At 42.8% G+C, this 16,533-nt stretch overlaps 1 protein-coding gene across 1 annotated transcript in view; it reads left to right on the top strand.

Moving 5' to 3' along the window:
- The window catches only part of Fanci (FA complementation group I), a 58,790-nt gene that overhangs the window by 21,480 nt on the left and 20,777 nt on the right, over positions 1–16,533 (top strand). The window contains exons 13-19 of the mRNA XM_059272758.1: positions 2,955–3,135; positions 5,728–5,815; positions 8,816–8,943; positions 9,517–9,587; positions 10,753–10,867; positions 12,063–12,185; positions 16,194–16,262. Coding sequence (XP_059128741.1) covers positions 2,955–3,135; positions 5,728–5,815; positions 8,816–8,943; positions 9,517–9,587; positions 10,753–10,867; positions 12,063–12,185; positions 16,194–16,262 — 775 coding nt within the window. The remainder of the gene's footprint in view (positions 1–2,954; positions 3,136–5,727; positions 5,816–8,815; positions 8,944–9,516; positions 9,588–10,752; positions 10,868–12,062; positions 12,186–16,193; positions 16,263–16,533) is intronic.

The raw sequence follows: 16,533 nt of genomic DNA, 5'->3' as shown, positions 1-16,533 counted from the left end.
ACCATTGAAGTCTGGGTCAGGGCAGTCAGCAGTAAGTCATTGACTTAGCAATTTTATACAAATGGGCTTGAAACTGTAAGGAAATCATCAGTGGCCACAGTAGGATGTTTGTCTGTTTTGTTTTTTAATTTCAGGGTAAATATTAGTCGTTGTAACAGTCTTTATTATGTCATTCTTTTCTCTGTCTGTGGGTTAAATATAAAGTTTTACATTTTAAGCCATAACTTACGGTCTTTTGCATATGTTAGAATAATTCTGATTTAGATGCAGATGAGCGCTCGGGACATCAGGCAGATTAGACTGGGTTCTCTTTCAGAGTGTTCCACTCGCTAACCAGACTCTGACACGTCTCTATCTGTTCTCTATCTGGATAGTGTTCGCTTGCTTGTAGTGTTTGAGACAGTGTCTCACTGTGTAGTCCTGGCTGGCTTCGAACTTCTGACAATCCTGCCTCTGCTTTTTGAGTGCAGGCATATGCCACCATATCCAGCTGTGTCCAGTTTTCCTTTTTCCTAAAGATAATGGTGTCTCTCCAGTATTTTCCCAACTGAATCTCTCCAAGTTAGGTCAGAGAATCAGACAGTGCATAACCAGGAAATGGGACTCTGCCCGTCTTCTGGAACTCTCTACCAGCATGGGATCTAAAAGCATCTTCGTCTATATCTAGCGGAACAGGCTCTTGCTACCACATGGGGCCAGACTTCAGCAGGGAGAGATGTGGGTGACATCATCATAATCTCCCAGGGCTGTGTGAATGCTCAGAAAGTGCTGTACCTCCCCCCCCCTCTCTCTCTCTCTCTCTCTCTCTCTCTCTCTCTCTCTCTCTCTCTCTCTCTCACACACACACACACACACACACACACACACACGCACACACACTGTCTTCCTGTCGCCTCCTGGTTAAAGTTAACAGTACTTGGTTGGACTTCATAATAAGTTTTACTGAGCTCTTCGCTCACCTCTGTTTTTTGAACCACATTCCTTTCTCCTGGAAAAAATGCCATAAATATGTAATTTTTGCAGGATTTCTTTCTGATACAGTTTGTGGATGATAAACTTTGAGTCTTTTGATATCTGAAATTTTTAATTTGCTCTGCTAGTTGAATTGTTTCACCAGGTGTAAAGGTCTTTGTTCATTATCATTTTTCATTTTCTCTTTCATCTAGAATTGCTGGTGGAAAGTCTGATGATTATCTGATTTTTGTGTTATCGTAGATAACTATGTTTTTCTTCATAGAAATTTTTACAACTTTGTCTAATCTTTGCTGTTCTGAAATTTAACAGTTTATGTTTATGTAACTTCTTTTTCCATGCTACCTGATACTTGGGTTTGTACTCTTTATGTCTTTCCTGAACACTGTGATATTCTTGTTTTGTGTGATTGGGGGGATGGCTCAGTTGGTAAAGTGTTTGCCATGGAAGCGTGAGGACCTGAGTTCAGATCTGGAGCACCCATGGAGAAAGGCGGGCATTGCAATGCGCCCGTAATCCCAAGGCTGGGAGGGAGAGGTGGGGAGATCTCTGAGGCTTGCCCGCCAGCCAGTCTAGCTGAATCCAAGAGCCCCGGATTGAGTGAGTGACTGTCCCAGAGAGTAAAGTGGTACAAAAAAGTTTTAAAATAATAAAACTAATAAAGGGAGGAGTTGGGGGTTAGTCGGATAAAAAACATTATTTGAAATTCTCAAAGAGTTCATAAACAAAAATCCACTCTGTCAAATGTTCATATATGTACAGTCTATAAACTACAGGAAAATGAGTTTTTTTTATTGACCAGAAAACCAGCCTCTTATTTCTCTATAGTTTATAGAGTTGTGTGTGTGTGTGTGTGTGTGTGTGTGTACCATTTATGTACTTATATATGTATACATGCCATTTATATGTATAGACTATACTGTCTATATCTATATACGTACATACACACCTTACACATAGTGTATATGCATCTGTGTGCACACACATGTGCATTCATCTTTTGAGACAGGGTCTGATGTATCCCAGCCTGGCTTTGGAACTTACTAGATAGCCAAAGATGACCTTGAATGTCCAGCTGGAGTTACAGGTGTATGTCACCATGCCCAGTTTTATGCAGTGCTGGAGATTGAACCCAGGATTCCTTGCATGCTAGACAAGCTATCAACTGAGCTACATCCCCAGCCCCATGCTATATTGTATCTTGCTATATTTTAAGTACTAGGGTGGGTGGGAAGAATGGAACGTATACTTTATTTCTCTTGATCCTTCCTCTCCAGAGTGAGTATGTTAAATCTGTCAAGATGCACAGCTTTCTTATCTGTTTAGTGCTGTGTTATACTTTGCCTGTGTCTTAACAGGTAGATATAATGATATAAAGACCAATTTAAGCTTATCCCTTCCACTATAAAGGGTGACATCAAGTGGGAATCACCAAGGTTCTGTTGCTTACAGTGGTTATTTGTAGTTTAGCTCATGCTGTTAAAACCACATCATTCATCCATCTATGCCATAAATATTTACTGTGTGCTTTGTGCCTAGACTATATGGGTAAAAATGTGACTACACTTTGGTCTTAACCCTAGAGAATCTCAGTCTTGAGAAGGGGCAACTTTGTAAGTGTGCACATTGTGCTGCAGAGAAGGGAGAACTGAAAAAACTATTGGTTATGAAATCTTGGTTTCTATTTTTAAAAGTATTTTAGATACTTTTATTTTGACTGAGGATTGAATCCAGGGCCTTGTATGTGTTAGATAAGCATTCTACCACTGAGCTACACCTCTAGCCATAATTTCTGCATTCCCCCAGTGAGTGTTCTGTCTGCCCTTGGAAGCCTCTTGCCTACATTTTCATGACCGAATTAAGAGTTTCGTCAAATAACAGTACATGCAGCGAAAGAATGTCCGAGTTAAATGAGCAAATGCATTGAGCATGAACACGGGGATTTACTGAGATTCTCTTCACTACACTTTGTTTTCTTGTAGTGTTCATAGTTGGGATCATGTAACTCAAGGTCTGATAGAACTTGGTTTCATCTTAATGGATTCATATGGGCCAAAGAAGGTTCTTGATGGAAAAGCTGTTGAAATTGGCTCCAGTCTTTCTAAAATGACAAACCAGCATGCATGTAAGCTGGGGGCTAATATCTTGCTGGAAACCTTTAAGGTAAGTGAACTGGCTAGTTTTATGTAATCTTGACACAACCTAGAGTCATCAGCGAGGAGGGAGCCCCAGTTGAGAAAATACCTTCATAAGATCTGGCTATAGACGAGCCTGTAATTCATTTTCTTATTAGTAGTGAAGGGCACAGTCCATTGTGGATGGTGTCATCCCTGGGCCAGTGGTCCTGGGTTTTTTGTTTTTGTTTTTGTTTTATTTTTTTGAGACAGGGTTTCTCTGTGTAGCTTTGTGCCTTTCCTGGAACTCACTCTGTAGCCCAGGCTGACCTCGAACTCACAGAGATCTGCCTGGCTCTGCCTCCTGAGTGCTGGGATTAAAGGCTTGCGCCACCACCGCCCAGCCTGGATTCTTAGTGTTCTGCCTGCATGTATGCCTGCCGGCCAGAAGAGAGCACCAGATCTCATTACAGATGATTGTGAGCCACCACATAGTTGCTGGGAACTGAACTCAGGACCTCTGGAAAGAGCAGCCAATGCTCTTAACTGGTGAGCCATCTCTTTAGCTCCCTGGTCCTGGGTTCTTTAGGAAATCAGGCTGAGCAAGCCATAAAGCACAAGCCAGTAAGCAGTACTCCTCCATGGGCTCTGCATCAGCTCCTGCCTCCGGGTTCCTGCCCTGCTTGAGTTTCTGTCCTGACTTCCCTGTGATGATGAACTGTGATGTGGAAGTGGAAGCAGAATAAACCCTCTCCTCCCTAACTTGCTTTGGTCATGGTGTTTCATCACAGTGGTGATAACCCTAACTCAGACAGTCAGAGTCTCATTTGATTACCTTTCCATCACAGCGGTGATAACCCTAAGACAGTCAGAGTCTCATTTGACTACCATTTTCTAATTGTATCTAAATAATATAAATAGAGCAAGATGCTGCCTGGGAGTTTGGCAGATGAGGAAGTTTGACAGTTGGCAGAGTGTATGTGACAGCTTGGGATGCTATTGAAACATTACAGATCCAGGTTGATGAATACACTCTCATTTTTCTTTTTATTTGTGTTGAGAGAGGGAAAGGTATATGCATGTGAGTGTGTTAGTACACTTGACCTGTGTGCACATGCGTGTAGAAGACCAGAGCGTAACATTGGATATCTTCCTCTGTAGTTCTTCACTTTATTGCCTTGAGACAGGATTTTTCACTAAAACCTTAAGTTTGAATGGAAGGTAGATTTCTCTCCCTCCAGCAAACAGGACGTTAACTTTTTGTCTCTGACAAGGACCTGGGAGAAACAGATTTAAAAAAGAGTTATTTTGACTCATAACTTTGATGTTGCAGTCTGTGTTTGACTGGCTCAATGCCTTTGGACCTAGATGGGTCAGAATATCATCCTTGGCAGCAGGAGCAGGCGGAGGAGGCTTCTCACCCTATAGTGGCTGGGAAGTGGAGAGACAGACACACAGACGCAGAGTGCACAAGAGTCAAAGAGACAAACAGAAGGAGAGACAGAGGCTAGGTCTAGCCTGTAGTAGCCTCTGGCTGGCTTGTTCCTCCTTTATCTCTTCCATCTGGCTCATAGCCTACTGCATACTTCTGTCCGCATTTAGGATGGTCTGCCTGTCCTCAGGTGCTATCCCACATGCTAGCAGTAGACGTGTTCCATACTAATCTAACAATCAGGTTGACAACCACGTCTTTAATCCCAGGACTTAAGAGGCAGAGGCAGGCAGATCTCTCTGAGTTCTTGGGGAGTTCAAGGACAGCTGGGGCTACACAGAGAAACCCTGTCTCAAAATAAAACCAAATCAAGGTGACAATCAAGAAGAACCACCATGGTCCTGGAGAGATGCTCAGCATGTGACCATTTGCTGCTCTTGCAGAAGACTGGTTTCTGTTCCCAACATCCCATGGGGGCTGCAACCCACTGTAATTCCAGTTCTGGGGTGTCTGGTGCCCTCTTGAGGCCTCCTTGGTAGCTAGGTATGCACATGGTGTACATTCATACATGCAGGCAAAACACTCATACACATCAAAATAAATGAATCTTAAAAAGAAATATGGTTAACAACATCTTAGTTTTTGTTTTAAATCTATATTTATCTGTAGAGCGTATAATTGCTATTAAATTACTATCGAGTCTAAAAAATTAGACAGAGTAATCACATTCAAGTAAGAGTTTTGATAAAATGCAAGTTAAATTTCGTAAGTTTTTTTGATACACCTGTTCTGCTTCTTGGATCCGAGAAGACATGGAGTAAGATTTTATTGTTACTGTTTCTAAAACTTTCCATGGGTGTTTAAATTTTACGTTTTGGAATAAAAGTTACTGATTCTATCAGAAATGTGGCTGTTGATTGTACCAGACACCAAAGTAGTAATCGTCCTTGATGCCCGGCCTTGGCGTTTGTGAGAATTGTACTTTTAGGTTCATACAATAAGCATTCTCCTTGCCTAACAAATCATCTGTGTGAAGAATGAGGAGAGAGCTGTAATTCTGTTTTCCACATGATTCGTACTGTATCCTGATTTGTCTGTAAAATTGAGTTTCACACATACCCAAATTATTCTTGTTCTGCCTAACGTGTATTGATGCAGCTAGCAAGCTGAAAGTCACTCAGGCACGCTTTATTGATTCTGTCCTTTCAGATCCATGAGATGATCAGACAGGAAATTCTGGAGCAAGTCCTCAATAGAGTCGTTACTCGGACATCCTCTCCCATCAATCATTTCTTAGGTACTGAACTTCAAAAAGATAGAGTTCTTAAGAATATTTCCTTTTAAATGTCATGATTCAGTCCTAGGGAGAAAAACAAAAAAACAAAAACCACCTACAGTGTGTGAGAGATGGCTCAGTGGTTAAGTCACTCACCATGTCGGACTGGAGTTTGAGCTCAGGTCCTCAGAACCTACATAAATGCCAGGTGGGCAGGGTGGCCTGCTTGTAATTACAGCCTCAAAAAATGGAGACGGAATCCCCAGAACAAACTGGCAAAAGTAGCCCAATTGATGGGCTGTGGATTTGACTAGGAGACCTTGCCTTGATGAATCAGGTGGAAGGGGACGGAGGATGATTCCCAGTTTCAACCTCCAATCTCCACATGCATGCACAACATACACACACACACACAAGTACACACGTACACACATGTGCAGCATATGCATATACATGCACACACACCACATACACCATACACACACAGACAGGAGAAATGGAAGAAAAAAGCAAAACTTAATAATGATATAATAGAGGTAAATGTATTGTCTTTGACTGTGATGCCAGTAAGATAGATTAATCCACTTGTCTGTGGTGTCAGTAAGTAAGGGAACATTAACCAGTGAGTTGGATGTCCATTGTGCATCAGCATTAACACTTGTTAACACTTCTCCCATGAGGCCTGTTATACCACTGTGACAGATGCTGGCCTTGAAGGCCTGGGGCTCAGGGCTTGAGGTTCCCACACTGGTGCTGTCCTTCTCCATGCATTGACCTCTACCTGGCTGTTTTTATTAGGTCTCTCCTAGTGTCTACATCCATTCCCTTTTTCTTACCCACCAATTTCGCCAAATGCTCTGTTGTCTGACCTGTTACGGCTTTTCTGAGACTTCAAGAAGGTCCTCAGAACTGTAATGTTTGTTTCTTATCATGCCTATGGCCAATCCCCCACACACACACCTTTTTTTTTTATTGGTAACTTTTCTTTAACCCTTAAATTTTGGAGTTCAATGAAGTTCAGTAATTAATATTTTATTATATCTTACAACTTTATGATGTCTAATTAACATAATCTCCACATTTAAAGTATGACAATTTAATAACTTTTAATATGTGTATATGGTGGGAAGCTATTACTGTAGTCAGTTTAGGCACTGGGAAAATGAAATTGAACAGTGTAACTAGATACCGTAGTACACCTGATAGGTATTAGAATGCATAAGCTTAAAAAGAATGGCCATGGCCAGGTGTTATGGCGCATGCCTTTAATCCCAGCACTCAGGAGGCTGAGGCGGGAGGATCTCTGAGTTCAAGCACCAGTCTAACTAAGGCTACATAGTCAGACCCTGTCTCCAAAATGAAATCAAAAGAATGACTTCATCGAGTACTAGTGACAGTGTGAATAACTAGGTACTTTTGGAGGAAGGTAGACGGTTTATTTAAAAAAAAAATAGTATGTAAAATAGGAAATGTAAAAAAAAAATCAACGAATTAGACTTCATCAAATTATAAAATTTCCTTTCTGTATAACATTACTACCAAATGTGAAGTCAAACCTCAGATTGGATGGAAATGTGTAGGAAGCATACCATTGGACCTGACCGAGGGCTCTGCATCTGTTAGTGGCTCCTTTCTCATTCCCGAGTCATCGTTTCCGGCGTCTCTCTTCCTGATCAAATGAAATTCTAAGCAGCTTTCTGTTTTTAATGTATTGCTTTGTGTCCTCACTTTGATTTTTGCTTTCGTTTTCTTCCCCATACTTGTTTTGCATGTAGTCTGTTCCTCCTTTGGTTGGATGCTCAGCTTATTAATTTCACACCTTTCTGTCTTTTCTGTTGAAAAATATTAAGCTATAAGTTTTCCCCTAAATGTCATGTTAGATGTACCACATTTCTAGAATTTCCATTTAGTCTGAATCTTTTTAAATTTCCCTGTGATTTGTTCTTTAGAAGTGAGTCTTTTGTGTCCCAGTATCTGAGGATGTTCTTCTTTTTTCTTTAAAGTATCATCTTGTTACTGGTTTCTAACTTGTGACCAGAGAACATACTTTGTATGAGATTAATTCTTACAAGTTTTTGAGTCACAATTTCCCGGTTGGTTTCTGAGGTGACTTTTTCTCCCTGTAGCAATTCCTGCCCATCCCTGCATATTGCCACTAAATTAATATTCTTAAAATACCAGTAACTATCACTCTGAAATCAGTATGCTTTTTTCTAAATTATCGCCTCTCACCAGACATGATAGTGATGCACATCTGTAATTCCAGTACCCTGCAAGTTTGAAGGCAGCCTGGTCTCAGGTTTTTATCCTGACCTCTCAAGTGCCTGGCACTTCAGTCCTAACCTACCTTTCCCACACTAACTTGACTATCTGGATCCTTCACACCATCCACTGACCTCCCATCCCCCTCTGTGTCCTTCTTAGACTTTTGTGCACAGTCAGCCGTTCTGGGGTTTGTGTTCCTTCAGAACCTTGAATAGTTCTCTCTCTCTTGATCTTCTAAAATACCGCAGTGACCTCTTCTTGTTCACTTCCTGTTTAAATTCTGTCTACTGTTTGTTAGGTAATACATGTTTGGAATTACTCGGTACTTGATACTCTATTATTTTTCTCTTTTGAGATGTTTTTGCTTGTGTTCTGTCTAAACTACTAAAAGTCTTAAAAGAAGAATATGCCTTATATATTCCTGATAGGACCATGTGTTTGCCAAATAAATAAATAAATATTTATTTATTGACTTACTTTTGCTTAGTGACATGAGTACAGTTGACACTTGTGCAGTCAGTGTAAATGGGTTGCGTCCTTTCTTCTAGACATTTTAATTTTGCTATTTTTATATTATCACAAAAAATGATAAAATATCTTGGTAACACTGGGAAAATTTACGCACAGCCAATAGAAATTTATATTTTAACCACGAGACAAAACACTCAACATTTCTTTCCTTGTATAGATTTTAGATGCTTCCTTATCTTTATTTTATAGCAATGTGAAGCAACTAATTACAGATTCTGTTTTCAGACTTGCTTTCGGATATCATCATGTACGCACCTTTAATTCTTCAGAGCTGCTGTAAAGTCACAGAGACTTTTGACTATTTGTCCTTCCTGCCTCTTCAGACGGTGCAGGGGCTGCTCAAGGCCGTGCAGGTAAGTCAGCTGACATGCTGGCTGCCTTCCCAGGCCCAAGCTTTAACCGTCTAGTCGGGAAAGTCTGGCACACCCCTTTTCCTGAGTCTCACAGAGTTTCGCATTGAACCACTAAATGCACAGAGAAGGGCTGCTTCCCAAGCCCATCCCCTATGGGGGTCTGTTTCCCTGCAGCTCATTTTCAGTAGTACTGTACGGAAAGAACCTTCCTTAGGAATTAGTGAGCACAGTGGGTTCATGAAGGCATTCAGACTACTTTTGTTTGTTTGATCGATTGATATTTGAAGCAGGATCTCACTCTATAGCCCAAGCTAGCCTGGACCCCTCTGGGTAGTCAAGGCTGGCCTCAAATTGATGCAGTCCCCCTGTCTTCGTCTCCTGAGATGCTGGCATTAGAGGCCTGTATCACCATGCCTGACAGTAGCAACTTCCAGTTACTGTTTCACAGTGCACCGTTGTCTTCACTATAACCAGCATGGACCATATATACAAACAGATCCAAAGCACCAAAATCCTAATGGCAGTCACCAAAAGGGGCTAAGCTAATGTGGGGTGATCTGCTCTGTTCTTCAGCCGCTCCTCAAAGTCAGCATGTCGATGAGAGACTCCCTGATCCTTGTCTTGCGGAAAGCCATGTTCGCCAGGTATGTCGCATTCCTTGAGACCACAGGGGCTGCGCCTTCTAATGTAAGTGATCTGCTGTCTCCTGCCTGCCCCTGCTCACAGCGGTCATGCGGATCACTAACCCGCACAGCACTCTCAGCAGGGGGAGCATTGTGCCAAGGGTTCTGTGTGCTTTTCATCTGGTCTTCAGGCAACCTCAGGAAGTGCAGATTATTACAATTCTCATTTTACACAAGGACAGTTAGGCTTAGGCATGACAAGTCATTAAAGGTTAGACAGCATGTGGTCTTGGGAATAGTCTACCATTGGTGATCTCCAGTACCCTGCTCTCCCACCCCTACAGTAACCTTCATGAAAAGGCTTGGAAATTTGAGCTAACCACCATGCCAAGGGAAAGGGAATCAAGAAGAATATACTCACGTATCTCACTTGAGTAGGCAGCAGAATTATGGCCCAGTCACTAGTGGACCTGGTGATTATTGAGGGGCCTGTGTCCTCCTTGGAGCTCATCCAGTGCCTCCTGACCCCCTCTTCCTTTATTGTTGAGTGTATAAATGTAATACAGTGATGTGTGGAAGGCATTTGATACTTTGTAATGCACTCGTACATGTCCAGAGGAATAACTAGCAAGTAGCTATTATCTCTGTTCTAGAACTGACAACTTTTTATTACTCCTCTCCCAAAAGCATGCCTGCTTGATAGGGTTACATGCTCTAATGTCTGTAGCATGCATTGATCACTGAGCTGCAGCCGGAAGCTGTCATTTATCTGGATGGAAGGTTTACATGGCATCAGGTACTGTGCTCCTGTGTAAACAGGAAGCTTGAAGAAGAATACACTCATTCAGACATAGCAAAACCCAGTCATTTCCATTGCTGTTCAGTATGTAGGTTCAAGTTCAGCTCGGTTTATAGCCTCAGGATTCTTCCGATTGCCGTGGAGTCTTGCAAACAGGATAAAAAGTTATCCAGATTGTCATCAGGTTAAATAGATAATGGAAACAATCCGCTGCATTCCTGTGCTGATAGTTGCTCTGAACACCTGCTGCCTTTTTTTGAGCTTGTAAATTCAGTTAGGCTTGGCTTGTGCTTGGTTGTCCGTACGTAGTCTTCATATTCCTTCTGTGTGGTTTTTTTTGCACTGAACCTCCCGTGCTGCTGACTTCTCTGTGTGTTCCTGAGCTAGCCAGCTGGATGCCCGGAAGTCCGCAGTTGCTGGGTTTCTGCTGCTCCTGAAGAACTTCAGAGTCTTAGGCAGCCTGTCGTCTTCCCAGTGCAGCCAGTCTATCGGTGTCACTCAGGTAAGGCTGGCTTCAAGACCAGTGACATGGACGCAGGGTCTCAGTAGCTCAGGCTGCCCCTGAACCTGCAGTGATCCTCATGCCTCTGGCTCCTGAGTGCTGGGAGTGTAAGTGTGAGGACTGTCTTCATCCCATACTTACTAACAGCGGGTTTGCTCTGTGTCAGACTGCTGTCTGATGTGGTAGAGAATAGCCTTCATGTCGCTGCTGAACTAGACACTTGATGAAATGTGTGTGTGTATACACAGACACACACACACACACACACACACACACACACACACATTTCATGCTTATTTAAAGATTTAGAGGGAAATCAAACAAACAAAAACTATTTCAATCATTCTATTGCTGTGAAGAGACACCATGAGCACAGCAACTCTTACAAAGGAAAGCATTTAATTGGGGCTGGTTTACAGTTCAGAGTGTTAGTCCCTTATCATCATGGCGGGACATGGAGGCATGTAGCGGACATGGTGCTAGAGAGGTGATGATAACAGTCTTCTTGTCTGGGGCAGGGAGCTGATTCAGCAGCAGCCCCAAGACTCCTGAGTGGACAAGCACGGTCAACTGGCCCCGTGAGGCCCCTGTTGAAAAGTTAACCGTGGTCCACACAGCTTTCTAGACTCCGAATTCTGCAGTCTTTAGTAGGGCTACCAACAGAGGCATTTGCCTATGTTGGCTTAAGTAAGATACCGACACTTCATCTGCTCCATTTTGCTTTTTTAAAAATTTACTTTTTAAAGATTTTATTTATATGTAAGACTGTTTTTTCTGCCTGTTTGTATGTGTACAACCAAACAAGACTGTCTCTAAAGTTCCCTGGTGTTTGTGGATGTAAGGAGGTAAGCTTTTTTTTTTTTTTAATGGAAGTCATAAGGTTTTTAATGAAATCATGAATATCGAGACTGCTGGGTTGTCATGATGTAATCAGCCACTTTCCTGAGTGGCTGACATTGTTCAACTAAACCCTAAGGGGCAGAAGAGGTAATCTTGTTAGAATGGTTTAAACATAGCTCATTTCAAACCAGAATGAGTGGCATGGAAAGCGTGGCGACGATGACCACATCTGCACGTGTCCTGTGTTTTTAGGACAGGGAGAGCTAGGCCTAGTATGCTTCCCTGACCAAGAGCACATCCACCATCTTGGAAACCACTTAGAAGGCTGGACACAAGCTGCTCCTCTCCCTTCCAGGTGCACGTGGACGTTCACAGCCGCTACAATTCTGTTGCCAATGAAACCTTTTGCCTTGAGATCATAGACAGTTTGAGAAGATGCTTGGGACAGCAGGCTGATGTTCGACTCATGCTTTATGAGGTAAGTCAGGAAAGTAGAAGAAATGTGTCGACCCTATCCAGAGAATAATCCTTCTTATGTCCATCTTTTTCTGGTTCAAGAAGAACAGTAGATGTGTGCCCTTATGCAGTTAGAGTCAGTGGATAGTAATAGTAAGTTGTAAAATTGTAAATAACTGATATATCGTAACCATTCTATTTTAATCTGAAATATTTAGATATACTGCTAATTTACCAGTCTGAATTTAACCAAATTTGTCATTTGTAAGTTCTCTGTCATACACAACATACCCTTACTTTATTGCTTCAGATTTCAAACTTTTGTGTTCATACACTAAGCATAAAAACTTCCCAGAGCTGGGTATGGTGGCACATGCCTCCACCCCTGGTACTGGCCAGGTAGAGTATCTTAGTTACTTTTCTGTTGCACACTAATACCATGGCTAAGACAACAAGGAAGAAGTGTTTAGTTGAGGCTTACAGCTCCGAAGGAACTCCTCACCTTCATAGTGGGGAGCTGGGCAGCAGGCAGGCATGGTACTGGAGCAGCAGACTCCTCACATCAAAATCCATAGGCAAGCCGGGCGGTGGTGGTGCACGCCTTTAATCCCAGCACTCAGGAGGCAGAGGCAGGCGGAGCTCTGTGAGTTCAAGGCCAGCCTGGTCTACAAAGTGAGTTCCAGGACAGCCAGGCCTGTTTAATAGAGAAACCCTGTCTCGAAAAACAAAACAAAACAAATCCACAGGCAAGAGGCGGAACACTTTGAGAAGGTAGGAGGCTTTTGAAACCTCAAAGCCCACCTCTAGACACACCTAATCCTTCCCAACAGCCCCACCGACTAGGGTCCAAGTACTCAAACATAAGCCTTTGTGGGTCATTCTCAGAGCACCACACAGAGGCAGACAGAGCTACATTAAAAAAAGAAAGAAACATTTAAGCTACCCGATAGACTTAGTGTAGACACTACCTAGAGGATCCAGGTTCTGCTTTCCCCTTTGTGATGGTCTTACCTCGGCTTCATCAGAGATTAAGTTTAAAATTGCCTTTCTTAAATCTCTAATATACTTAGCTTAGTTTAGTAAGAAGACAGTCCGTCCTTCCTTCCTTCCTTCCTCTCTCCCTCCTTCTCTCCCTTCTTCCTTCCCTCCCTCCTTCCCTCCTTCCTTCCCTCCTTCCCTCCTTCCTTCCCTCCTTCCTTCCCTCCCTCCTTCCCTCCTTCCCTCCCTCCCTCCCTCCTTCCTTCCCTCCTTCCTTCCCTCCCCCCCTCCCTCCCTCCCTCTCTCCTTCCCTCCCTCCTTCCTTCCTTCCTTCCTTCCTTCCTTCCTTCCTTCCTTCCTTCCTTCCTTCCTTATTTTCCTTTTAGGTACAGATCTGATGCAGTCACATAACATAAAATGACAGAATAGTTAGCGGAAAAGCAGAAAACAAAATCATAGCTCAGCCGCTAGGAACAGGACCCAGTGTCTGTGAAAGATACACTGCTGTTTCTAGTATTTGAGGTATTCAGGATGTCATGTACTTCAGCATAGGTGTTGTGTGGAAGGAATGGAGAATATCAGAAACTTTCAACAGGGAGGGTGGGGGGTGGAGTGGACAGGTTGGTGGGGGCTGGGGGGGAGTGAAGGGACGGGAAGCCCATCGGGATGTAACATATGATGGAAGAATAAATACAATTAAATTAAAAAAACAAATGAGGATAGATCAAAGTTATTTCAGAGAACAGCTTTTTTTTTTTTTTTTTTGGTCCTCCCCCAGTAGGATCTCATGTAGCCCAAGCTGGCCCCGAATTCTCTGTGCAGTTGGTGACCTTTAATTCTTGATGTTTCTCGTCTCTACCTCCCCGAGTGCTGGAATTACAAGGGAGTTCTGTCACACCTGCACTCATTTGTCACCTTAACAATATTTGTTGAGTTGGTAGATCCTGGAATTTTCAGGTTTATTGTAGAAAATAGGGAGAATTTTTAAAATTGTTTTAGGTAGGAAGGTGGCTGAGAGAGTAAAGTGTTTGTTGCTGAGAAGTGAAAACAGGATTCTGGGGCTGACCGGCCCCCCAGCTGCAAAGTCCAGGTTCCCTGAACCATTCTGCCTCCATAACTAAGGCAGAGCGTGATTATGGAAGACACCCAATTCTAACCTTTAGCCTCCATGTGTACATAGGCACACATTTGTTTAGGAGTATTACCAATTCTACTGTTCTTATACACATATGTATGTAAAATTTATCATCTGACTTTATGTTGTAATCATTTTCTCATTTCATTAAATTTTCTCTGGCAACATGATTTTTAAAGCCAAATGAAATACTTTGGGTGCATTGTATTTTGGGTGTATAGTCATCTATACAGTTCTTGGCATGCCTTTGCAAATACTGAAATTATCTGCTCTGTCTCTCCCCCTCTCTCCTGCACGCTACCAGTGAGCCACACCTCTAGCCCCTAATTTTTTTAAGGTTTATTTTTGTCATTTTTAATTGTGTATGTGTGTGTTGGTTTTGGTGTATGAGTTCAGGTGCCTGTGAAGGCCAAGGGTGTTGGATCCCCTTAGAGCTGGACTTCCAGGCAGTTGTGAGCCCCTGATGTTGCTACTGGGAATGGAACTTAGATCCTCTGCAAGAGTAGCAAGTGCTCTTACCACTGAGCTATTAACTGGAGGGAGCGAGGCATAATGACCACATCTATAACCCTAGCACGAGGGTAACTGAGGAAAGACGGGTCATAAAAATTCATGAAAAGCCTGGGCTGCATAGGCTTTGTCATGCATGTCACGATTGCTATGCATAGACACATGCTTGCTCAACCAACATTCGTAGTTGAGACGCTAGCTGATAGGACAGAACAAGAAAAAAGAAATAAAGGCACATGCGTTGAAAAGGGGAGACTGAAGCTGTGCTGGTTCACACCGTATCACCAACACCAGATAATCTCCTAGATACGTGTCGATGTCAGCTGTGATGAGATCAACAACCATGTGAAGGCTTCTTATAGTTACACAGCCTAGCACTGAACAGCTAGAAATGGAAGTATTTAAAACAAAATGAAAGGGAACACGTAAGCCTCCAAGTGTTATGGGAGAAGTTAAAGAGTAAATAAGAGAAAGATGACATGCTTACAGCTTACTCAATATTTATTGGTAGTATTTTAAATCGCAAGTCTGGCTGCAGTGCAACCCTAATGGAGACTCAGAATGCTGGTGTTTTGTTTGTTTGTTTGTTTTTTGGTTTGGGGTTTTTTCGTTTTTTTATTATTTTGTTTTGTTTTTTCTGAGACAAGGTTTCTCTGTATAACTATTGTTCAAATCTTAGATCGTCTTTTTAAAAAATCCCAGAGCTAGATATCAGGGTGAAAGCTGAAAGATCAGAGAAGCAGAACAGCCAGTCACTAGTTCTTACCTCTACAAAATCCTCAGTCGAAAGAGGGTGAGTTCCTGTTTCCTCACGCCTTATATACCTTTCTCTGCCCTGCCATGTTACTTTCTGGGATTAAAGGCATGTGTCTTTCCCAAGCAAAGGCATGAGATCTCAAGTGCTGGGATTAAAGGTGTGTGCCACCACTGCCTGACCTCTATGTCTAATCTAGTGGCTGCCTTTGTCCTCTGATCCTCAGGCAAATTTATTGGGGTACACAATATATCACCACATATAACAGCTCTAGTTGTCCTGGATCTCACTCTGTAGCCCAGGCTGGCCTGGAACTCACAGAGATCCGCCTGCCTCTGCCTCCTGAGTGCTGGGATTAAAGGCATGTGCCACCACCACCCGGCTTAGAATGCTGTTTTTAGCTGTGAGTGTGTAAGTAAGAAGATTGTATGGACTGGAGTGTAGGCACAGCAGTTGAAGAACACTTAGCTCTTCGGAGGACCTGAGGTTCCCGGCCCTATTTTAGGTGGCTTATAACTGCCTATTATTTCAGCTCCAGGGAGTCCAATGCCTTCTTCTGGCCTCCACAGGCACACACACGGGGCACATCCGCCACCCCCACCCCACACAATCAATTTGAAGAATAATCTTGTCTCTCTCTGTGTTGCTCCTAGGGTTTCTATGATGTTCTTCGACGGAACTCTCAGCTGGCTAATTCAATCATGCAGACTCTCTTCTCACAGGTAAAACAGGTTTTTATGGCTCACATAGGGGAATCAGATGAGGTTGTTAAGATGTGACAGTACTTTTTAGACTTTTGTAAATACAAAACTGTTGTACCTAGAGTCCCCCAAAGACCGCCAAGAGACTGAATCCACTGGGCCAAGGTGGCACATGCCTTTAATCCCAGCACTCGGGAGGCAGAGCCAGGCAGATCTCTGTGAGTTCGAGGCCAGCCTGGGCTACCAAGTGAGTTCCAGGAAAGGTTCAAAGCTACACAGAGAAACTCTGTCT

Source organism: Peromyscus eremicus, chromosome 1 (assembly GCF_949786415.1).
Source record: "Peromyscus eremicus chromosome 1, PerEre_H2_v1, whole genome shotgun sequence".
NCBI lineage: Eukaryota > Metazoa > Chordata > Mammalia > Rodentia > Cricetidae > Peromyscus > Peromyscus eremicus.
The sequence above is the reverse complement of the archived record's forward strand: the minus strand, read 5'-3'. Positions and strand labels throughout refer to the sequence as shown.